General features: G+C 60.5%; 1 protein-coding gene across 1 annotated transcript in view; it reads left to right on the top strand.

Annotated features, from left to right (window-relative positions):
• Window positions 1–23,575, top strand: part of ARHGEF17 (Rho guanine nucleotide exchange factor 17) — a 37,318-nt gene that overhangs the window by 8,370 nt on the left and 5,373 nt on the right. The window contains 17 exon segments of the mRNA XM_066990035.1: window positions 15,331–15,408; window positions 17,425–17,607; window positions 18,006–18,122; window positions 18,373–18,465; window positions 18,703–18,879; window positions 19,257–19,307; window positions 19,936–20,045; window positions 20,238–20,323; window positions 20,513–20,631; window positions 21,359–21,572; window positions 21,665–21,738; window positions 21,874–22,067; window positions 22,145–22,190; window positions 22,192–22,396; window positions 22,780–23,026; window positions 23,116–23,202; window positions 23,289–23,356. Of these exon segments, the coding sequence (XP_066846136.1) occupies window positions 15,331–15,408; window positions 17,425–17,607; window positions 18,006–18,122; window positions 18,373–18,465; window positions 18,703–18,879; window positions 19,257–19,307; window positions 19,936–20,045; window positions 20,238–20,323; window positions 20,513–20,631; window positions 21,359–21,572; window positions 21,665–21,738; window positions 21,874–22,067; window positions 22,145–22,190; window positions 22,192–22,396; window positions 22,780–23,026; window positions 23,116–23,202; window positions 23,289–23,356 (2,149 nt within the window).

The raw sequence follows: 23,575 nt of genomic DNA on the forward strand, positions 1-23,575 counted from the left end.
GGGCCAGGCGGGGGCTCCGCTTCCAGCCCCGCCGAGCAGCCCCCGGCCCCGTGCCGTTGCTGGGGGACACGTGTAGGGAGGCACAGGGACGTCCCCCGGTGCTGGGGGGCACGGGGATGGGGGCATCCTTGGTGCTGGGGTGCACAGGGAGGGGTGCACAGGGAGGTTTGCTGTGCTGGTTTGCACATGCAAGGGTGCACGGGGAGATTCGCGGTGCTGGTTTGCACGTGCTGGGGTGCATGGGGAGATGCAGGGGTGCTAAAGGACATCCCCAGACGTGCTGTCCATGAGCATCAGGGACAGGGACATCCCTGGTGCTGGTACGTGCATCCCTGCACAGGGAGATCCGTAGTGCTGGGGTGCACATGCAAGGGTGCACGGGGAGATCAGGTGTGCTGATTTGCCTGTGCAACAGTTTATGGTGAGGTTTGTGGTGCTGGTTTGCACGTGCAAGGGTGCACGGGGAGGTCTCTGGTCCTGGTTTGCACGTGCAGGTGTGCACAGGGACATCCCTGGTGCTGGGGTGCACGTGCACAGGCAGATCTGTAGTGCTGGCGTCCATGTGCAAGGGTGCACGGGGACTTCCCTGGTGCTGGGGTGCACCTGCAGGGGTGCACGGGGACATCCCCTGCCCTGCTGCCCATGTGAATCCCCATATGGAGAAATTCCTGGTGCTGGTGTGCTCGTGTGTCTGTGCAAAGGAAGACTCCTGGTGCTAAGGTGTGTGTGCAAGGGTGCACAAGGACAGCTGCACTGGTTTGCACGTGCCGGGGTGCACAGGGAGGTTTCACGGTGCGGGCTTGCACACGCAGAGGTGCACGGGGGGACACAGGGCTGTACCGTGGCCGTGCACGCTCTGCATTTCTGGGCACCCTGCCTGCGTGTGTATACAAAGAGCCGTGCCTGGGCTTTTCCATGCAAAACCGCGTGCAGCCAAAGCGTTCTGTGAGCTCCCGTGGCTCTTGGGTGGTTTCCCGTGACTGAGGGAGCAGAGAGGTGATGTGCCTGGGCCTCTGCTCATTTTCAAGACCCAACATCTGCCCCAAGCCCCATCCTCCCTGAGCTCCTCATCCTCCCCCGGCTCCTCGTCCTCCTCAAGCCCCACCACCTGCCCAGCACAGCCCCACCACCATACGCAGCACCTGGCCAGTCCCAACGGCACCGGTGCAGCGCCAACCTTGGAGTCCAGTCAGGGACTTCTCCTAAATTCAGGTGCAAGAGGGGGTTTCTGGTTTGTTCCCCAGCTCGGTCTGTGGGTGGAGAAAGTGGTGTCATTGCACAAGGTGCGATGGAAGGTTCCTTCCTTCCTTCGTTCCTTCCTTCGTTCCTTCCTTCGTTCCTTCCTTCCGTCCTTCCATCCTTCCTTCAGTCCTTCCATGCTTCGCCCTTCCATCCTTCCGTCCTTCCTTCAGTCCTTCCGTCCTTCCGTCCTTCCGTCCTTCCGTCGTTCCGTCCTTCCTTCCGTCCTTCCTTCCATCCTTTCATCCTTCCTTCCTTCCTTTCTTCCACCCCCCCACCTAGCCATCTCCATCAGTCTCCATCCACCTGTCTCCATGCATGTCATTCATCCATCTGTCCATCTCCATCCATCCATTCATCTCCATCCACTTATCTCCATCTGTACATACGTCTCTGTGCATCCATCTCCATTCATCCATCCGTCCATCCATCCATCCACCCATCCATATATCTCCATCTCCATTCTTATCCATCCATCCATCCATCTCCACCCATCTCCATCCATCCATCCATCCATCCCCATCCCCATCCCCATCCCCATCCCCCCATCCATCCATCTCCAGCCATCTCCATCCTTATTCATCCATTCCATCCATTCCCATCCATCCATCCATCCATCTCCATCCATCTCCACCCATCTCCATCCATCCATCCATTTCCATCCACCAATCCATCCATCTCCATCCATCCATCCATTTCCATCCACCAATCCATCCATCTCCATCCATCTCCATCCTTATCCATGCATCCATCCATCCATCCATTCATCTCCATCTACACTAGCCATCCATCTCCATCCATCCATCCATCTTCACCCATCTTCATCCTTATCCATCTCCATCCATCCATCCATCCATCCATCCATCCATCCCTACATCCATCCATCCACCCATCCTTCCATCCATTTCTTATCCATCCATCCATCCCTCTCCACCCATCTCCATCCTTATCCATCTCCATCCACCCATCCATCTCCATTTCCTTCTCCACTCATCCATCCATCAATTCATCTCCATCCATCCATCCTTACCCATCCACCCATCTCCATCCATCTCCATCCATCCCCATCCATCTCCATCCATCCATCCATCCATCCATCCATCCATCCATCCATCCATCCATCCATCTCCACTCATCTCCATCCTTATCCATCTCCATCCGTCCATCCATCCATCCACCCACCTCCCCCCATCTCCCCCACCTCCACCCCCCCACCCCCCCACCTCCCTCCCTTACCCCGTCCCACCACTCCCAGCTCCTCCATGCCCCACGGGCACGCTTTGCAGGGCATCCACGCTCCACCTTCCCCGACAGCAGAAGCTGAAGGCACCAAGCCTGGCGTGCAGAGCCAGACCCACAGGAGCTGTGATTTCCACCATGCTCTTTCCAGGCCAGGACATGTCCAGAGAAGAACACGGGTCGCTTCCACCCCTGCTCCCCCCAGCCCGGCTCTTTTTAAAGCTCCGATGTTTGGTCCCGGTGGGGCTGTTTCTCCGGGCTCTCTTGGTTTCCATGGCGAGGATGGGTGAGGAATTTCAAAGGGAAAGGCTCCAGTAAATGAACTCTCTCTATAAATAGCGTGTTTGCTTTTGGGTCTTTGGGAACCGCGGCCCGGCCAATCGGAGGGAGAGCGAAAATCAGCATCTGGGTAAAAATATTCCAGCGGCTCGCGCCTCGGTGCTGGAGGAGAGGGTGCAGAGCTGCTCACCTTCGGGGTCCTGCCCAGCCTCCCAGTCCCTGCCTGCACCAGCTACTGGGACCAGTCGCCCCGTGGCTGTGGTCAGGACCAGTGCTAACGCCAAGCTGCGTCCCCCCAGAAGTCTTACACCGATACCCATATTCATTTTAAGTTGAATCCCTACAATTTTAGGGCTGGGGGTGCCGATGAGGGCATCAGGCTGGGGAGACCGCTCATCCTGCCACGTCCCTCAGCCCCTGCACCCCAGTGCTCGTCCCTTTTTGGGAACAGGGGTGCCTCGATGCTACCGGTCACCCCACCGCTGACATCCGAGCCACCAGGGAACCCCACAAGGACTTGGCATCGGGGCAGGGATGCGCTGGGGAAGGGACATCCACGGTGCTGCGTGGTGGCATCACCCATCGGGTCCCTTCTGGAGGAGCCGTGGGACCAGCAGGAGACTGGCAGCTGGACCAGTGAGGGGACAGCGGTGGGACGGACGGGGGGACAGCCCAGCAGCGTGGCTCGAGCAGGACTGGTTAATATTTCCCTGGCAGGGCCGCGGGGTTGCTATTTGTGACCGCACGTTCCCCGGCCCGCTGGTACTCTCCAAAGAAAACAAGCAGGGAGTTGTTTGCATGGGAAGATTGGCATCTCCCGGCCCGGGATATGGTTTCCTGCTTTTTTTAGCCGGGATAGCAGGAGACTCGCCGGCCTGCCCTGATTTGGCATCTTTCTCCTTGCTTTTTTTTTTCCTTTTTTTTTTTTTTTAACGGGTTTCATCCTGACCCCCCGGCTGCGATCCTGTCGCTATCGATCGGGGACCGCGCGCAGCAGGAGCCGGTGCCGCGCACGGGGGGGACGCGGCGGTGCTTTTCGCTCTCGCTTTTCGGTTGCCCCAAAGCCCCGCTGCGATGGGATGTAGATGGCTCAGAGCCTCGGGGACCAGAGACGGGGGCCGCCCCCCGGCCGCCCGCGCCCGCCGCAGGTCAGTAGATGCCTCAGCACCCTTATCTCACCCCCCTCCCCCCCCCCCCCATGATGTGACAATGACACGCCGGGGAAGGCGTCACCTCTCGCCCCGCCGTGACGCGGCGCGTGCTGTGGGCGGTCCCGTGCTCCCCCCCAAATTCCTCCTCCACCAACCCCCCAGCACCATCTCCCCGCCGTGGCCGTGCTGTGCCAGGGGACCTGTTGTGGTCTGGGGGGCTGAGGGGCTCGGGGTGGCCGCGGGGTGCGGGTGGTGCTGGGGGTGGTGGCAGGAGGGGTTCAGCTGAGGGCTTCTCCTGGTGGCTGTGGGGGCATGGTCAGGGCAGGAGGACATGTGTGAGGCTAGGGTAGGGGCAGGGCAAGGACTGCTTCGGGACTTCGGGGTGTCCGTCAGGTCCTGGTGGCTTCTGGGTGCCCATCAGCTCCTTAGTGCCCATCAGGTCCTGGTGGCTCCTGGGTGCCCATCAGCTCCTGGGTGCCCATCAGCTCCTGGGTGTCCCTGGACACCTGGTGGCTCTTGGGCGCCCATCAGCTCCAGGGTGCCCATCAGGTCCTGGTGGCTCCTGGGTACCCATCAGCTTCTGGGTGCCCATCAGCTTCTGGGTGCCCATTAGCTCCTGGTGGCCCTTGGGTGCCCATCAGCTCCTGGGTGCCCCTGGACTCCTGGTGTCTCTTGGTTCCTGGGTGTCCATCAGCTCCTGGTGACTCTTGGGTGTCCATCAGCTCTTGGGTGTCCATGGACACCTGGTGGCTCCTGGGTGTCCATCAGCTCCTGAGTCCCATCAGCTCCTGGTGGCCCTTGGGTGCCCATCAGCTTCTGGGTGCCCATGGATTCCGGGGTGCCTGTTAGCTCCTGGGTGCCCAGCAGCTCTTAGTTACCCACCAGCTCCTGGGTGTCTATCAGCTCCCTGGTCGCTGCTGGCTCCTGGTGCCCCTGGTCTGCTAGGTCCCCATGGACTCCTGGATGTCTTTTGGATTTTGGGTGCCCATCAGCAGCCCCTGGGTGCCCATGGACTCCTGGTGCCCCTTTCCTCCTGCGTGCCTCTTGGTTCTTGGGTGTCCATCAGCTCCTGGCTGCTCCTGGGTAACTCCTGGTGCCCATCAGCTCCTGGGTACCAGGCTGGGACCCTCCTGGGACCCCCAGGTTTCCTCGCACCCTCCTCCCCAGGCACCCTGCCCCATGCCAGCACGCACCCAGGCCGTGTTTTACCCACGTGTGCCAGCAGGAAGGGACAGGACCAGCACCCAGCGCTGCTCCGGGGGGGGGTGGCACCGGGGTGAGACGCATCCCATTGCACGGGGCAGAGGAGGATGCTCACGGGGTACCGGGGATGCAGGGTGCTGTGCCGGGTCCCTGCACCAACCCAGGAGCCGAGGCAGGGCTCAGCGATGAATTTTAGGGGGGGTCAACACCGGAGCTGCCCCTTGTCTGGCGGGTCGGGGCCGAGGGAGCCCGGCCGGGCGCCGTTCGGGGCCGGAGGCGGCAGGGGGGGAGCGGGGCCGTGTTGTTGCAGTCTGACCTAAGCATCTGGAAAGCAGCGCTCTTGGGCTCTGGCCTGCGTGACTAAAACTTGAGGCAAAAACCTTCCATATTTGGTGAAAGGCGCTCTAGGGCCCGGCAGCCCTCGCCCCCTGCGGCACGCTTAACCCTCTGGGCGCCCCTCCGGCCCCGGCCGCGCCGAGGGGGCTGGCGTGCAGGGAGTTTTGCGGGGGCTCGGCGTGGTGGGGAGAAATGCCGGGGATATAAAAAGGGACGAGCATCGCGGAGTGGCTGGGAGGATGGTATGGGATGGAGCCTGGATTTGGGATGGAGCCTGGATTTGGGGATGGAGCAGCGGTCCTGGTGTGGGTACGGCACAGGAGGATGCCCCGGGATGCGCCGAGTTTTGGAGAGGGGCAGGAGAACCCCTCGCGTCCCTTCCCAGCAAGGCAGGCCCTGATTTCAATTAAAACCACGTGGGAAAAGCCCTGCTGCCCCGCCGCGTGTTTGCCTGATGAGTTTTTGTTCCTTCGGGAAATGAGCCTCCCTCCTTCTCCCCGGCCCCATCCCGGCTCACCGGGGTGGCGCGGGGTGCTCAGCGCCCTTCCTCTCATCCCGGCAAAATTGCTCCATCTCCTTTTTTTTATTATTATTATTTTATTTTTTAAATTCTGGCTTTTTCTCACACTTAAAAAGAAAAATGACGGCCGGGCCGTGTCCTCCTGGGATGAATCACCGTAGTCCAGCAGTCAAAGAAGGGAAAGAGCAGCTAAGCCAGCCCCTCCGGCCTCCCTCATTAATGCGAGCTCCTTCCCCGCGATTTATGGCCGGGGATCACATGGGCCTTGCCGGGAAAGCGGCGCTTTTTCCGCCTACCGCCGACAACTGCAATCCCTTCTTTCTGGTAAAGGGGACGCCGAGCCCGGGCACGAGCCTCCTGGAGGGCCGCGGGGCTTGGGAGGCGAAGGGAAGAGCCGCGTGGTTGGAGCTGAGCTGGGAAAAGAAGAAGCGGTGGAGATTTTTAACCAGGGCTCTGCCTGGGAAAAGGGGACAGGATGCGGGCTCGGGCTGCTCAGTGGGATTTCGGCAGCTGACCTCGCAGCGCATCCATTTGCTGGTGAAGGGGCCGAAGCCACGCTGCTCCTCCTCCTCCTCCTCTTCCTCCTCCTCCTCCTCCTCCTCCTCCTCCCGGCCCCCGCTGCCGGCCGCGGAGCATCTCCGCACAAAAAAGCACCGCTCCCGGGAGCCTGGGAAAAACCACGGCCGAGAGGCAAAAGCAAACATCTCCAGCCCGAGGGCTTGCGAATAAACACGGGGGTATTATTAGTAACCCAGGCTGAGCCGAATCGGGGCTCCTGATTTATGCTCCCGGTTTCCTTTCAAGAAGTTTCGCTCCGCAAAAGCGCCTGGGATGTTTCTTACCCGTGGGAGAAAGGCGAGCGGCCGCCTCGGGGAGCGAAGGCAGCCCCCGGATGGGGAGTAGGGCCGTGTATGATGCTGGCCACCACCTTCCTGCCCCAATTCTGCAGCTTTTCGCAGCAAAACACGCGGCCCCTCGTGCTCCCCATGAAGCCCCACGCCGCTGCCCCGTTGCTGCCTCCGGGAAACCCCATCCCGAGGAGAAGGGCCAGCGGAGGGCTGGGCTGGTTGCAGGGCTCACCTCGAAGGCTCCACAAAGCCCAATGAAACTTTCTGGTTCCGGGCATCCCAAGAGGAGGTAACGGGATTTTTCCGAGCGCTTTTCCTGCCAGAAACGGGGCGATGGAGGAAATACGGGATCGGACCTCATGGCAGCATCGTGAGCTATTTAGGTTTTCACGTCAGCCACATCACTGCAAACCGCCAGCCCCATAAACGGCTCATTTAATTAACTTTAAACTTTCCTCCAGAAAAATAAAACCAAAAAAAAACCTCCTCTGGCCTTCGGGTTAGCCTGAGAAACTGCCGGCGGAGAGGAGCGCTTGGCGGAGAACGCAGCGAGGGGTCGGCATCCGGACGGGGACAGAAACATTATTCAAAAATTAGGGTTGGGTGGTTGAAATCCCCTGGTGGAAACAAATTTGGCGCCTGGAGGTGCAGATTTGGGGTTGTTTTGCTGGCACGGGGGCTGCCAGCGTGCATCGAGTGCCTTTGGCCCCCTCGGAGCTGCGCGAGCAAACTGAGCGCGCCGGGGAGATGCCCTTTGGTGCAGGGCTCTGAGTTGGCTGGAAGCACGTTTCTGAACCTCTTTTATTTTATTTTTTTCAATATTTTTGGGAGAAATAAAGAGTTAATAAAGCTCTGCAGGTGGAGGTTTGGGGGTGCTCCCCGGGGCAGGGGACTGTCCCCAAAGCCGGTTGCTCTCGCTGTGTCCCAGCTCCCTCTAGTGGGACCCGCCCCGGGCAGAGCAGAGGTGCAGGGTTCCCAGTTCCCACCAGTTCCTTGCAAACTGGGACTCTCGAGGCGGGGAGGCACCGAGAATTCGCGCAGCTTGCTTTTGGGTCGCTTTGCTCCGGTTTTGCTTTTCTTTCGAGAGTTCCCGGTTTATTTGCGGAGCTGAGGACAGGCTGTAAGCGGGGAGGGGCACCTCGCGCCTCTTCCATTTCTTTTTAATTTTGGCACATCTCGCGGGGGTGGCAAGAATATCGCCTCTCTTGACGCAGGGCTCCCTCCTCTTCAGCACGGCTTTGGAAGCCCTGAGCAACAAGCCCCGCTCCCGAAACGGTCTGAAACCCTCCGTTTTTACCCAAAGCAGGGCATTTTGCCCCAAGATGAGGCTTGCAGGACCTGCAGGGTTCCCACGCAAAGGCAGCGATTTTCGCCTCCCAACTGGCTGGTGACACCCGCCCGGGAGCTTAATTCTTGGTGATTAACCCCCCAGCCTCCGCCCTCCCCTCCGTAATTAATATTTGATTGCATTTGAAATAAAACAGGCTGTGGTTACACGCAGGCTGGTGAACCCGCGAGCGCTGGCTGCGATGCGCCGAGGCCGCAGGGTTTGTTGCTGCTGGTGGTGCCTGGCCCCGCGGTTTTATCAATTTCTGGAAAATTGGATGGTTTGGGGTTGATTTAGAGCTCGGAGGTCGGCTGCTGATGGGGACGTTGTCGTTGCTGGCCAGGATTGTGCTGTTCCACGAGGATTTCTCCCGTGCCAAAAGGCACCTTGGCTGCTGGGCTTGGCAGAGCGATGCGGGGTGGTGTTAGCAGGGATGTGCCCAGCTGGAACAGGCAGCCCCATAGGTCCGAGACCCCACGGACCCCCCTATGGCCCCACTGTGCCCCGCCAAAGCTGCTATCAGAGCATTAAAAAATGAAGCAGAGCAGCCTCGGGGAGCTCCTGAGCTTCAGCAGGAGGCAAAGCAGGGGGGAGCCCGCTCCCTGCAGGCAGAGGGAAGAGCTGGGGGGATGCCAGCGGCCTTGCCCAGGAGGATTTGGGGCTTTTGGGGCTGGGCAGGAGGCACCTGGGGGAAGGAGGGCTCGAGCGGATCGAACGCGCCGGGCTCCGAAAAAAAAAAAAAAGCTCACCCGAGAGGAAGTCTCAAGGTGTTTACAAAGAAGCCGCTCTAAAAATAGCCGGCTCAGATTTTAGACGTCCCTAAAAATAGGCTGCGCTGCTCGAGTGGCCAAACACTCCCAGGAATTTCCTGTGGGCTGCGGGCCGCGCGCAGGGGGGTCCGGGCTGGGCAGCCGGCGGGGACGGCCGGGCCGAGCTTCGGCTTTCCCTTCCCAGCTGACAGTGAGCAGGATGCGACCCCACACCTCCCCTGGTCCCTCGCTGGGCACGGGGCTGAGCCCTTCTCCTGCTATCCTCCCTCCTCCGTAACGTCCCGGGAGGTTTTCAACCAGCCGTGGCAGCTCAACCCCAATAGTAGACAGCGGAGAATCCACTCCCGTGGGAGGACGAGGCCTGCGATGAAGGGGTTGAACAACCTGGGGGGGGTTTTGGGGCGGTGGGGAGGTGGGGACGTGATGCCGGCCGGGGCCGCTGGGAGGGCTCGAGGGCTTTGCTGCAGGAGGAGCACGCAGCCCCCGCGGGACGGGAGCGCAGCGCATGTGGGCATGGGGCTGCGGCCGCGAGGGGTCGGGGATCGCTGCCGAAATGGGTCTGGGTTTGCAACCTGATGGGTTTGGGGTTGGAACGCCAGTGGGGCCGGGATTGCAAGCCCAATGGGGCCGGGATTGCAATTCGAATGGGTCCTGGATTGCAAATGGAATGGGTCCAGGACTGCAACCTAAATGGATCTGGGATTGCAACCCAGCCCAGTCCAAGACTGCAACCCCAATGGGTCCTGGATTGCAACCCCAGTGGATCTGGGATTACAACCTGAGTTGTTCTGAGATTGCAACCCCAGTGAGTCCAGGATTGCAGCCTCAGTGTGTCTGGGATTACTACCCAGATGAGTCCAAGACTTCAAGCCCAGTGGGTCTAGGATTGCAACCCTAATGGATCCTGGTTTGCAACCTCAGTGGGTCTGGGATTGCAAATGAAATGGGTCCAGGACTGCAACCTAAATGGATCTGGGATTGCAACCCAGATGAGTCCAAGACTGAAACCCCAGTGGGTCCAGGCTTGCGACCCCAGTGGATCTGGGATTGCAACCTGAGCTGTTCTGAGATTGCAACCCCAGTGAGTCCAGGATTGCAGCCTCAGTGGGTCTGGGATTGCAACCCAGATGAGTCCAAAACTGCAACCCCAGTGGGTCCAGGCTTGCAACTCCAATGGGTCCGGGATTGCAAACCCATTGGGGTCTGGGATTGCAACCCCAGTGGGTTTGAGATTGCAAACGAAATGGATCTGAGGTTGCAAGTGAAATGGGTCCAGGACTGTAACCCAAATGGATCTGGGACTGCAACCCAGCTGAGTCCAAGACTGCAACCCCAATGGGTCCAGGACTGCAAACCCATTGGTCTGGGATTTCAACCCCACTGGGCCTGACATTGCAAATGAAATAGGTCCAGGACTGTAACCTAAATGGATTGGGGTTTGCAACCCAGATGAGTCCAAAACTGCAACCCCAGTGGGTCCAGGCTTGCAACTCCAATGGGTCCGGGATTGCAAACCCACTTCTGCAAACCCACTGGGGTCTGGGATTGCAACCCCACTGGGCCTGAGATTGCAAACGAAATAGGTCCAGGATTGTAACCTAAATGGATTGGGGTTTGCAACCCAGATAAGCCCAAGACTGCAACCCCAATGGGTCTGGGTTTGCAACCCCAATGGGTCTGGGATTGCAACCTCAATGGATCTGGGATTGCAATCCCAATGGGTCCAGGATTGCAAGCCCAGTGGGTCCTGGATTGCAACCCCATTGGGTCCAGGATTACAACCTCAATCGATCTGGGATTGCAACCCCAGTGGGTCTGGGATTGCATCCCCAATGAATTCTGGATTGCGACCCCAATTGGTCTGGAATTGAAAATGAAACGGGTCTGAGATAGCAACTGAAATGGGTCCAGGACTGTAACCTAAATGGATCAGGGTTTGAAATCCAGGTGAGTCCAAGACTGCAACCCCAGTGAGTCCGGGATTGCAACCCCAATGGGCCCGAGATTGCAACCAAAATGGGTCTGGGATTGCAACTGAAATGGGTCTGGGGTTGTAACCTCAATGGATCCAGATTGGATGGGGCTTTGAGCAACCTGATCTAGTGGGAGTTGTCCCTGCCCATGGCAGGGGGGGTGGAATGGGATGATCTTTAAGGTCCCTTCCACCCCAAACCATTCTGTGATTCTATGATTCAGTGATCTGGGATTGCAACCCAGGTGGGTCTGAGATTACAACCAAAATGGGCCCAATACTGCAACTCAAACTGGTCCATTGCTGCAACCCAGGTGAGTTCAAGGTTGCAACCCCAGTGGGTCCGGGATTGCAATCTATTTGGGTCCAGGATTATAATCCAGATGGGTCTGGGATTGCATCTAAAATGGGTCTGCAATCGCAGTCCGTTTGGGTTCAGGATTGCAGTAGAAATGGGTCCAAGACTGCAGCTGAAATGGGTCCAAGATTGCAATCCCAATAGGTCCAGGATTGCAACCCCAGTGGGTCTGGGATTGCAAATGAAATGGGTCCGGGATTACAACCCAAATGGATCCAGGGTTTCAACCAAAATAGATCTGGGTTTGCAACCCAAATGGGTCCAGGGTTTTAACTGGAATAGGTCTGGGATTGCAACCCAGAGGGGTCCAGGACTGTAATCCCAATGTGTCTGGGGTTACAACAGGAATGGGTCCTGCTTTGCAACCCAGATGGCCCCAGGCTGGCCCTGATTGCACCCGAAATGAGCCAACGGCGAGAGCTGGGTGCTGCAGAAGCGGCCACAGGAGCTGCCTTGCGCGTAGCCTCATTACCCTGAACGCGATTAATTAGCCCCGGCCACCCGAGGGCTGGCACGCATCCTGCCACGCACCCATCCTGGTCCCCACACCGGTCCCCTCCGTGCTATGGGATGCTCGTCTTGCTCGGCGCCGAGAGGAAATTTACTGTCTGCAGCAGTAGGGCGCAGCCCTGCTGCACGCCGTTGCCGTGGGAACGGGCAAGCGGCTAATTAGATTTAATTAACGAAGCAGGAGGGGAGCGCGCTGCAAGCGGATGCGGGGATGCTGCATCGCCTGGCGAGCGGGGCTGCGGGTGCTACAGGGTGTTGTGTTGGTTTTTTTTTTTGGGGGGGCGGGAAGAAAATGGGTCCTGCAATTGGGGCTGCGCTTGGGGAGTGGGACCCAGCACCCCAAATCCTGCTTGGAAATAAAGGATGGAGACCCCATAATGCAGCAAAGGAGGGGTTCCAAACCCCAAAACCAACCCCACCACCCCCATAAACACCACGAAAACCCCAATCCCCTTCCGACGAAGCCCAGCATCCCCCCCTTTTCCCCCCCCCTCCCGGAGCAGGATGCGGCCCCGGCGTGCGCCAGTGGGCACGGCCGCGCCGCCAGGCTCAGCCCCCGTCTCCCAGCCCCGCTCCCCGCTGCTGCCGGTGCCTCGGCGCCACCCGGGGCCGGGGACCACGCGTGCCACCGCCACGCGCCCCCGGACGCACGCACGCACGCGCCGCCCGCCGCCTGCAGCCTCTCCGCGGGAGGGATTCATTTTTTTTTATTATTATTATTATTATTATTATTTTATTTATTTTTTTAATACCCATCCGGAATTGCCTCGCTATAAATAGACCCCTCTATTTTATTTTATTCCCCTCCGCGCTGCAGCGCTCGGGCTTTTCGTCGGCGTCATTATTATTATTTTTGAAGGGGGGGGGAAGGCGTTCTGGGGGGGGGTAGAGCCAGATTTTTTTTTTTTTTTTTTTTTTTGCCTTCCCCTTGGGCCGCGAGGGACGGACCGACCCCGGGACCCGCATGCTGCAGATGGTGAGGACTCTGGCGCAGTTCACCATCGCGCTGGAGGACATGCGAGACATCGGGGACGGCATCGACGCGGCCTTCGCCGCCGCCTCCGGGCTCGGTGGGGCCGCCGAGGAGCTGCCGGAGAAGGGCCGCGGGGGCCCCGAGGTGACGCCAACAAAAGGGGGGACCCCCCCAGGCATGGGGCTGGGTTTGGGGATGGGGTTGGGGGTCCCTGGGGGATGCTGGAGGGGTTTTGGGGGTCGGGGGGGGCCCGGCTGCGTCATGGCGGGACATGTGCGTGGGGAGAAAGCCGCCGGGGCTGGACCACCATCGCCGTGGCAACCGTGCCTCCATCCTCATCCCGCCGCCCCCGTTTTTGGGGGGGCTCCCACCCGAAAAGCTGGAGGGGGCGATAGGGGATGGATCCATACATCCCCCCTCCCCTGCACACACCCACGCTGATGTATGTGCGGATTGGGGGGGGATTGCGGTGCTGGGGAGGTGCCCCCAAATCCCTTGGCAGCGGTGCTGAGGTCCCCGGGGTGCTGAGCAGCTCACATCGCTCCGGGGGATGCAGGATGAGGCCGGGGTTTTGGGATCGGAGCAGGAGCAGGTGGAGGGCAAAGCCCCGCGGGGCGCATCCTGCCTGGTCCTGCGGGATGGGGCCTTTACACCCAGCTCCTGCTCATCCCAGCGGGAATTTCCCCCGGGATAACAACCATAACAGATGGAAAAATCCCCTTTGGGATGGTTGGGGCTCATCCCCCAGCCAAAAAATCCCCCAAACTGAAGCCTGTGGTGCTTTGCTGAGCCTGTTCAGCTCACCGGTCCTGCAGGAAAAACGTCCCAGAGCATCGCCGCGAGCTGCCACGGGGGAAACTGAGGCAGGGAAGGGGGGGCGAGCACCCTGCTCTGCCCGTCCCAGGGGAGGATTGGGCCCATCGCCGAACTCTTTGGCCCTAAATAACGTTTTCCTTCCTTGCTTGGTGGAGAAGGTGACCCCAGCCTGGAGCGCGGGTGGGGAAACTGAGGCACGGCTCCGTCCTCGGGTGATGGGTGGCTGGGGGGGGGGAGGATCGGCGCCCGGAGAGGATGCCCTGGAAATTTGGGATGCACATGTCCCTGTAGGGAACAGGGAACAAGCATCAGCTGTGGGGCTGGGGTGCAGTTTGGGACTGTGGGGTGCAGTTTGAGGCTGAGAGAGGGGGAAATAAATCCCCACTTAAATCCCTCCAGTTTTGGGGGTGCAGAGCCGAACTCCAGGGACGGTGCTGCAGCTGGCTGGGACATCTCCGCTGGTAGGTTTTTTGGGGGTCCCTGCCCCCACGGGCTTTGGGGTGTCTCCATTAACACCCCAAAGGTTTTATTAATGGTTAGGACACTTTGAGCATCTCTGAGCTCAGATCCGTTGAAGCACCTCCGCACCTAGGGTCTTTGGAGCATCTCAGCACCCAAAACTTTTGGGGTGCAGGGAATTTGGAGCATGTTTGGACCCAAATCTTTTGGGGCATCGCACACCAAAGCGCTTGGGATGTGTTTGCTTCGAAAACTTTTGGGGTTTCTCTGCACCAAGGGTCCTTGGAATGTCTCAGCACCAAAACCTTTGGGGTGTCTCTGCACGAAGGGTCCTTGGAGCACCCCAGCACCTAAAAATTTCGGGTTTTCTCACAGGCAGGATCCTAGAAACATCTCTACACCCCAAAATCTTGGTGCGTAGAGCCTTTGAACCATCTCTGCACCCAAATCTTTTTTGGGCATCTCCACACCCAGGGTCTCTGGAGCATCTCAGCCCCCAAAACTTTTGGGGTGCAAGGACTTTGGAGCACGTTTGCACCACAGGCTTTTGGGGCATCTCACACCAGAGCCCTTGGGGTATCTTTGCATTGAAAACTTTTGGGGTTTCTCTGCACCAAGGGTCCTTGGAGCATCTCAGCACCCAAAACCTTTGGGGTGTCTGCACCAAGGGTCCTTGGAGCACCCCAGCACCTAAAAAACTTGGGGTTTCTCACAGGCAGGGTCCTTGGACCATCTCTAAACCCCAAAATTTTGGTGGGTAGAGCCTTTGGACCATCTCTGCACCCAAAACTTTTGGGGCATCACCCACTGGGGGCCCTTGGACCATCTTGCGCCGAGGCTGAGCTGCAGCCTGGGCTGCGCTCGGGGACACCCCCCATGGGTTCTGCGTGCTGGGGGGGGTCTCTAAGCCCCGCAGCTGCCTGGACCCCCACCCCCTGCCCTCCCTGAGCCCCCTCCTTGGGGCACAGGGCGTCGGGGCTGACCGGGAGCAGCGCGGGTGCCCGGGGGCCGTAAGGAATTCGCGGCGCGGGGCCGCGCCGAGCGCAGGGAGAAGGAGGCCGCCGGCACCGACCCATGTAGGGCTGTGAGAGCTCCTGACGCGGGCGCGGAGGAAACCAGGCGTCTGTGAGCTCGGTGTCATGTACTTCCTAATCCTCCTGGATTCCTCCATCGGGGTGGAGAGGGAGCTGGACGAGCGCCGGGCTCCCGCGGCGCACAGCCCCCCTGCGCCGCCACCGGAGGGGACGCCTCGGTGCCCCGAGGCAGCAGCCGGGTCCCCCCGGCCCCTCGGATCGCCCCGATTTCATTTGGCTTCTCTCTGCCCGCGCAGGACATGAGGAAGCACGTCATCATGACGCTGCTGGACACGGAGCAGTCCTACGTGGAGTCCTTGCGCACCTTGATGCAGGTGAGGAGGCGCGGCGGGGGCGCGGGCGGGTGACACGCGGTGGCCCGGCGCCGCCTCGATGGGGCGCACGGCGGGGCCACCACCCCGCTGGGGACATCCAGAGGTGTTGTCCCTTCCTTGTGACCGTCCCCGGGACCTGAATTTGGAGTCCTGGTCTTGTAACAGCACGGGGACGGGGAGGGGACCGGTGGCAGCGTTGGGGACAGTGGGATCGGTGATGGGAGCTGTATGGAAAGCAGCACTGCTGAGGATGGGGTGTGGGGTCACCTCTGCCTCCAAATCAACCCTATAACTGTTCCGGATCAGCTGTCACCTAGGGGGTGTCGTGTCCCTGAGCTTGTTCCCGTGCTCGATCCCCAAAACCTCTTCCTTGCACTTCCTGGGCCACCACCGTTGCCCATCCTGCGCCCTGGGTCTCCAAGCCCCCATCCCTGTTACCCCCCTCATTTTCTGCTCTGCTCCAGCTCCCACAGCCATGGGCCAAGGACTTTTTTAGGTCCCTTTTTTTTTTTTTACTGAGCTAATTCCAACCCCTGAGCATCATCCCAACACCTGGCTTGGGTTTTCCAAGAAGTCCCCATCCAGATGTGCCCTGCCGGATGGTGCGCAGGAGGAGAGGACCCTTCAAGGCTGCTCCTCGTGCAGAAATATATCTCGGAGGGGTGAGAGGAGCCTGGTCTGGGTCTTATTTTGGGGGAGCTACGCACAGTTCATGGCCAGAAGGTGTCTGTGCTGGTCTCAGCATGGCCAGAGGCTGTCCCCTGTGCTCCTGTCCCCCTCCGAGGTGGCAGAGCAGCCTGGTGGGGGAGGACATGCAGGAGGCACCCAATGGACGTGGGTGGGAGCCGTGGGGTGCTGGTGGCTGAGCTCTCACCCATGGGACATATCTAGGGGACCTGGGTTTCTGGTGAGATCACAGGCATCCAGATGTCCCCAGCTCTCCAGTCCCAACCAGGACGAGGTGTTTGGATCCAGGCATGCACTGGTGGCATGTAGTATCATGGCCACCAGGCACCAGGACCCCCTGGAGCAGCATCTCCCAGCCAACCCCTTTGGTGGGAACTGTCTCCATGCTCTTCTCCCCATCTGGTCCCCACTCACCCAGTTTAGTGCCGGGTGGGATGCGGGGACCAAACCTGGCCCAGCCCAGCTCCCTCTGGAGGTGTTGGCCCCGTTGGGTTTGGAGCTCTGGGAAGGATCCGACCCTTCTAACTGGGGTCTCTGTGAGATGTCCACCATCAGCCTGGGGAACCTCATCCTTGGTGGGGATTCCTCCCTCGTTGGCTCGGATGGGGACACCTGAAGCAGCACGGAGTGGGTCCTGGCCTCGCTGCTCAGCTCCATGGTCCTCCCCGTGTCCTGGAGGGCACCAGCACCCCGCACCATGTGTCTGCAGGGCTTGAGAAAGTGGAACCACTTGGAAAGTGGTTTTGTAGAGCCCTGCTGCCCCCAAGCATTGCTCGTTGGCCATTGCCAAGAGGGGTTCGTGGGCGAGGTGGTGGTCCAGAGCTTGACCCAGCACATCCACCCTTCTGGTTCAGCCCCTCCTGGTCCCAAACACCCTAAATCCCACCAAGAACCAGCAGATTTGGTTGTTCTGCCCCGATTTCCCATCTGGATAACATAGAGGGGACCAAAATTCATGACAGCAAAGGTTTGGAGGCCATTGAGGCCATGGCTGGGGGACAGAGGACACAGTGCTTTGGAGGTTCCTCATCCAAACCCGCTCTTCTCCCCACACTGAAATGGGGATGTGATGGGTGGGATGGGGCCCAGGAGAAGTGGGGTGCCCAAACTGCTGGTCTGGTCCCTCTGACGGGTCCCCAGGTGCCCAAAGTCATGCAGGACCCAGGGTTGATGCCTCCTCCAGCATCCCAAGCCTTGGCTGGGCTCCCCAGGGACCCCCCTGCTGCAGGATCCTGCAGTTCCTGGTACTTAAATGGGTTGAAAAATTAATCCTGGGGAGGTGGAAACAAAAAAATCTGTCGGGTGCCCCAGCGCGACGCTTCCCCGCAGGGTTACATGAAGCCGCTGAAGCAGCCGGAGAACTCGCTGCTGTGTGACCCGTCCCTGGTGGACGAGATCTTCGACCAGATCCCCGAGCTGCTGGAGCACCACGAGCAGTTCCTGGAGCAGATCCACGACTGCGTGCAGAACTGGCACGAGAAGCAGAAAGTGGGCGACCTCCTGGTGCAGTCGGTAGGGCCCGACCCCATCCCATCGCGGGGTGGGGACGAGAAGGGTCCATCCTGAAGCTCCCCCGCGCCCAGGCTTTGCTTTCGGCAGGGAAAAGCTGGGAGCAGGGAGCAGGGGGATGACGAAAGGACGGGCAAACCACGTTGGGGATGGGGAGAGACGATCTCCAGGCCCTCGGTCTGCTTTAGCTTAACAGGGGCTCTGCAGCTCGGCGTTTCTGCGTCGAGCAGAAATGTCAGGGCTGAGGCATCGAGGCGGGGAGCTGAGCCTGGGCAGATCCCAGACGGGTGCCGTTAACCCTTGGGACAACTCCTCCAGCCCCAAACATGCCCAGAGGTGTGGGGGGATCTCGTGTCGAGCCTCTTTTTTTGCCTCCCCCCCCCCCCCCCCCCCCCCCCCAGTTCTCCAAGGACGTGCTGGTGAACATCTACTCTGCCTACATCGATAACTTCCTCAATGCCAAGGACGCCGTCAGGATCGCCAAGGAGGCACGGCCAGCGTTCATCAAATTCCTGGAGGTGGGTGTGGAGCCACTGGTGGAGCAGAGTCAGGGTTAATGGGAGTAAACTGATTGTCTATGGCCAAATTGGGATTTTTCCACTCTTTTTTGTTACGTGGAGCATGGTCTGGGATGAGCCAACATCACTCCGGATGGTGACAAAAGGAGCCCCCAGGACCCCAAAGTGTTGTTGCTCCAGGTCCAAGGCTGGTGTCACGGCGTGTGTCCCACCTAACGGGCCCGTCCTTGTCCCCACCGATGTTTTTCAGCAAAGCATGCGGGAGAACAAGGAGAAGCAGGCTCTGTCTGACCTGATGATCAAGCCCGTGCAGAGGATCCCGCGGTACGAGCTGCTGGTGAAGGTAGGAGGAGCGGCGCCGGGACGGGGTCCGTGCCGTCCTGGGAGCGGGTGAGACCATGGCTCATCCCCCCCTCCTCGTAAGGGCAGCTTTTAGGGCCGTCCCGTCCCTCCCAGCCCTTTCTTCCTCCCTTGATGTGAAGTCCACAGCTCGGTGTGCCCCCACGGCCACCATGGCTGGATGGGGGCTCAGCGAGGGGGGTGGCATCGTGGTGACATCCAGGCGGTGTCCCCACATCAGGACCTGCTGAAGCACACCCCAGAGGACCACCCCGACCACCCCTTCCTCATCGACGCCCAGCGCAACATCAAGCAGGTGGCCGAGAGGATCAACAAGGGGATGAAGAGCGCCGAGGAGGTGGAGAGGAACGCCCGCATCGTGCAGGAGATCGAGTCCCACATCGAAGGGATGGAGGACGTACGGATGGGGGGCTCGGTGTGGGGTCCAGGGTGGCCATGGGCGAGGGTGATGGGGGTGCCAGCTGCAGGGAGGTGGGGACACCCAGCTTGGGCAAGCCTTTCTGCAGCCCTGCTGCACCCAAGGGTGCAGCACCCACGCCAGAGCTGCGCCCAGCACCAAACGCCAATGGGGTGGGTCTTTCCTTTTGCCCAAAACTGAGCCATTTTTGCTCTTTCTGGGTTGAACTAGGTTGGGCCACTTGTTTTCTCGTCCAGGTCCTGCTTTCCTCATCCTCCCTTGCCGGGAGGTTTGGGAAGGGGACAGGGTGACAGCTCGGTGCCAGGGGGGTGCAGGGGCAGGGACGAAGCCACTCATGAGCCTCCTCGTCCCCACAGCTCCAGGCCCCGCTCCGCAGGTTCCTGCGCCAGGAGATGGTGGTGGAAGTGGTAAGAGCGAGGTGACCCCGTGTCCCTTGTCCCCACGGTGTGGCCGCCTGGGCAGCACCGTGGTGCTAAGCACGATATGGAGCAGTGGGTGGCTGGGATCGTGGGTCACAGTGGGACTGAATGCACATGGGGAGCCACGGAGGGATGGATGGGTGGATGGGTGGGTGGATGGATGGATGATGGATGGATGGATGATGGATGGATGGATGGGTAGATGGATGGGTGGAGGGATGGAGGAATGGAGGGAGGGAGGGAGGGAGGGAGGGATGGATGGATAGATGGATGGATGGATGGACGGACGGACGGACGGATAGATGAATGCATGGATGGATGGAGGAAAGGATGGACGATGGATGACAGATGATGGACGCACACATGGGTGGAGGGAGGTATGGAAGGAGATGACATAAAATTCCCCAAGTGCATGGGGAAAGATGAGAGGGGCTTGGGAGCCAGGAGGAGACAGGGAGAGCCCTCAGCAGCCTGGGGTCAGGGATGAACAGAGGTGCTGAAGATGGAACCCCAGAGGTCCTGGCATCCCATGGGCTCCCTTGAGCACCACTTGGGGAAACTGAGGCAGAGGTGGGTGCCGTCATCGTTCACCCTCATGTCTTCTATGCCCCTGCAGAAGGCAGTGGGTGGGAAGAAGGATCGCTCGCTCTTCCTCTTCACGGACCTGCTGGTGTGCACCACACTGAAGCGCAAGTCAGGCTCCCTCCGCCGCAGCTCCATGAGCCTGTGAGTGCCGCCAGGCATGGGGGACACCCCCAGCGCCCCGTGCCCAGGGGCACCCAGCCAGGTCCCTCTCCCATCGCAGCTCTCAGGGGTTATCCCACCTCCTCGGGGTGTCCATGGCGGGCTGGGATGGTTTTAGGGCGCTGGGGACAGTGCCTGGGTGCAGGCGAGGCTCAGCCAGCCCCTGACCCACAGGTACACGGCAGCCAGCGTCATTGACACTGCCAGCAAGTACAAGCTGCTCTGGAAGCTGCCGCTGGAGGACGTGGACATCGTCAAAGGTCTGTCGCTGCCTGCTGTTGTCCCCACACCCCAAAACCCATTGCTCACCCCCAGCTGAGGGTGACAGGCTCAAAGGATCCCACAGATGGAGGTGGCACCACTCCAGCTAAAAGCATTTGGGGACAGAGCTCCTCTGTGGGGTGCTGGGGAGGAAGGGGTTAATGCCATGTGGCCATGTCCCCACGCAGGTGCCTCGCAAGCCACCAACAGGGAGAGCATCCAGAAGAGCATCAGCCGCCTGGACGAGGACCTCAGCACACTGGGCCAAGTCAGCAAACTGTCGGAGACCCTCAGCTTCCCCCACCAGGTACAGGGACGGCGCCCCAGTGGTGGTGACCCCCGTGGGACCCTCTGGGTTGTCCTCTGGGAGGGCTGGTGGCCGTGGTCAAAGGACTTTGGGAGGGCTGGTGGCCATGGTCAAAGGACCTTGGGAGGGCTGGTGGCTGGTCAAAGGACTTTGGAAGGGCTGGTGGCTGTAGTCAAAGGACCTTGGGAGGGCTGGTGGCCGTGGTCAAAGGATCTTGGGAGGGCTGGTGGCCGTGGTCAAAGGACTTTGGGAGGGCTGGTGGCCATGGTCAAAGGACCTTGGGAGGGCTGGTGGCCATGGTCAAAGGACCTTGGGAGGGCTGGTGGCCGTGGTCAAAGGACCTTGGGAGGGCTGGTGGCCGTGGTCAAAGGACCTTGGGAGGGCTGGTGGCTGTAGTCAAAGGACCTTGGGAGGGCTGGTGGCCATGGTCAAAGGACCTTGGGAGGGCTGGTGGCCGTGGTCAAAGGACTTTGGGAGGTCTGGTGGCCATGGTCAAAGGACCTTGGGAGGTCTGGTGGCCATGGTCAAAGGACCTTGGAGGGCTGGTGGCCATGGTCAAAGGACCTTGGGAGGGCTGGTGGCCATGGTCAATGGACTTTGGGAGGGCTGTTGGCTGTGGTCAAAGGACCCAGCTGCCAGCAGCCCTGCAGAGGATGCTCGGGATGCAACATGGGCACATGGCTGGGGTGGCCCCGCTGGACCTCGACACCGTTGTCCCCCTGCCCAGAGCCTGGACGACGTGATCAAGGACCTGATGGCCGCCATCCACCGGGAGCTGGCGGAGAAGCAGTCCCTGTCCTTCAGCATGGCCTTCCCCCCCAACAAAGTAGAGCTCAGCGCTGCCAAGGCCGACGGCACCGAGTCCTTCATCTTCGAGTTCCCCAACCCCGACGCACGGCTCGGCTTTGAGCAAGCCTTCGAAGATGCCAAGAAGAAGCTGGGTAACGCCGGGACGCGGGGCGGAACGCCCAGATGGGCTCAGCACCACACCTGGTGCTGGCAGAACCACCTCCTTCTCACCCTATTTTCCCAGCTTCCAGCAAAAACTGTCTGGACCCAGAGTTCCTCAAGGCCATCCCCATCATGAAGACACGGAGTGGGATGCAGGTTGGTCCACCTGCCGCTCCCAGACCCCCAGGAGGGTTTATTTAAGCATCCCTCTTGACCATCGGGATGCCAGCGTGCCGCCGCCTTGCTGCTGCCTTCCCAAGTGACCTCTCCTTGTCTTTTGCCCCCTTCCAGTTTTCTTGTGCTTCTCCCAGCCACAGCAGCCCAGAGAACGCCCACGAGGTGTGGGTGTGCAACAGCGACGGCTACGTGGGGCAGGTCTGCCTGCTCAGCATCCGCAAGGAGCCCACCGTCGAGGCGTGCATCGCTGTCTGCTCGGCCAGGATCCTCTGCATCGCCTCCGTGCCCGGCCTCAAGCGGGCGTACAGGTACGGCACCGGCACCGCGTGGCCGGCACCGGCATCGCCGCATCCCGGTGCTGGAGCTGCGGCTGTCCCCGCGGCAGGGAGCGCGCCGAGCCGCTGGCCAGCCCGTCCTCGGAGCCGGTGCCAGGCGCAGCTGGAGGACACGGGGCCGCAGCAGTGCCTGCATATCTCCATCTCGGGCTCGTCGCTGGAGCTCTCCGAGCCCGTCGACAGCGCCCACAGGGAGCTGGTGCCCTTCGACAGCGACGACACAGACGACGAGTCCTCGCCCAGCCCCTCGGGCACGCTGCAGAGCCAGGCCAGCCACTCCACCATCTCCTCCAGCTTTGGCAGTGAGTCGCCCCCGCGGGCCCCTAATTAGGGAAAAGCCGTTGTTTTGCCCCAAAACGATGGGCAGCGTTGATTGTCCCAGCAGTCGGTCCCCACTCTGCCTTGCGTTCATTGGGCATCAAAAAAAAGGGGGTTCCTGTTGCCTTTTAAGCTGAAAAAGCCCTGGGAAAAGGGATAGGGATGTCCTAATTCGGACCCCGTGATGCCAGGGTTGGGGCGGCAGCTTGTCCCCCGTTTTGGGTAAAGTCTGCTGTGTTTTGGGGTCAGCATCCATCCGTCCTTCCCGAGTCCCCACACCGCCACGACAGCCGTCCCGTGATCTCCTCCCCATCCCATGGCCATCGCTGGGTGTTCACCACCCAACCACCCTCCTCACCCCCCCCAGACGAGGAAATCCCAAGCTGCAAGGAGGCGGCAGCGGAGACGACGAGCTCGGAGGAGGAGCAGGAGCCCAGCTTCCTCCCCCTCGCCACCACCTTCGGGCAGAGCCGGCACGGCGAGAGCCCCACGGACGGCCGAGCCCTGCGGCGCTCCAGCCGCGGCTCCTTCACCCGCGGCAGCCTCGAGGACCTGCTGAGCCTCGACCCCGAAGCCTACCAGAGCTCCATGTGGCTGGGCACCGAGGACGGCTGGTGCGTGCCCAGCGAGGAGGGACCCCATTTGAGGCTCCCCCGGCTTCGGGAGGGGCTCAACGCCGTCCTTCTGCCTCCCGTCTCCGCAGCATCCACGTGTACCAGTCCTCGGACAACATCCGCAACAGGAAGAACAGCATGAAGATGCAGCACGCCGCCTCCGTCATGTGCATCTTGTAAGCGGGCAGGAGGCTTTTGGGCCCCGTGGGGATGAGTTTGGGGTGGCCCAGCAGCGGCTCTCAAAGCTCGTCTCTTCCTGCAGATACCTCGATAACCAAGTTTTTGTGTCCTTGGCCAACGGGGAGCTCATCGCGTACCAGCGGGAGGCAGGTGAGGCCAGGTCAGGGCCGTCGGGTGGAGCCCCAGCAGAGGATGCTCTGGGTGCCTGCAGCTCCTCTGCATCCCCAGGGAGGGCAGCAGGTCCCCAGAGAGGGCCATCCCTCGAGGGATGCTGAATGGGCAACCCCAAATTCAGAGCACATGGGCCCTGCTGACTGTGTCACCCCAAGGACATCACCTGCCCTATAAAGGGGGATGCATCAGCATCCC

This window comes from Anser cygnoides, chromosome 1 (assembly GCF_040182565.1).
Source record: "Anser cygnoides isolate HZ-2024a breed goose chromosome 1, Taihu_goose_T2T_genome, whole genome shotgun sequence".
NCBI lineage: Eukaryota > Metazoa > Chordata > Aves > Anseriformes > Anatidae > Anser > Anser cygnoides.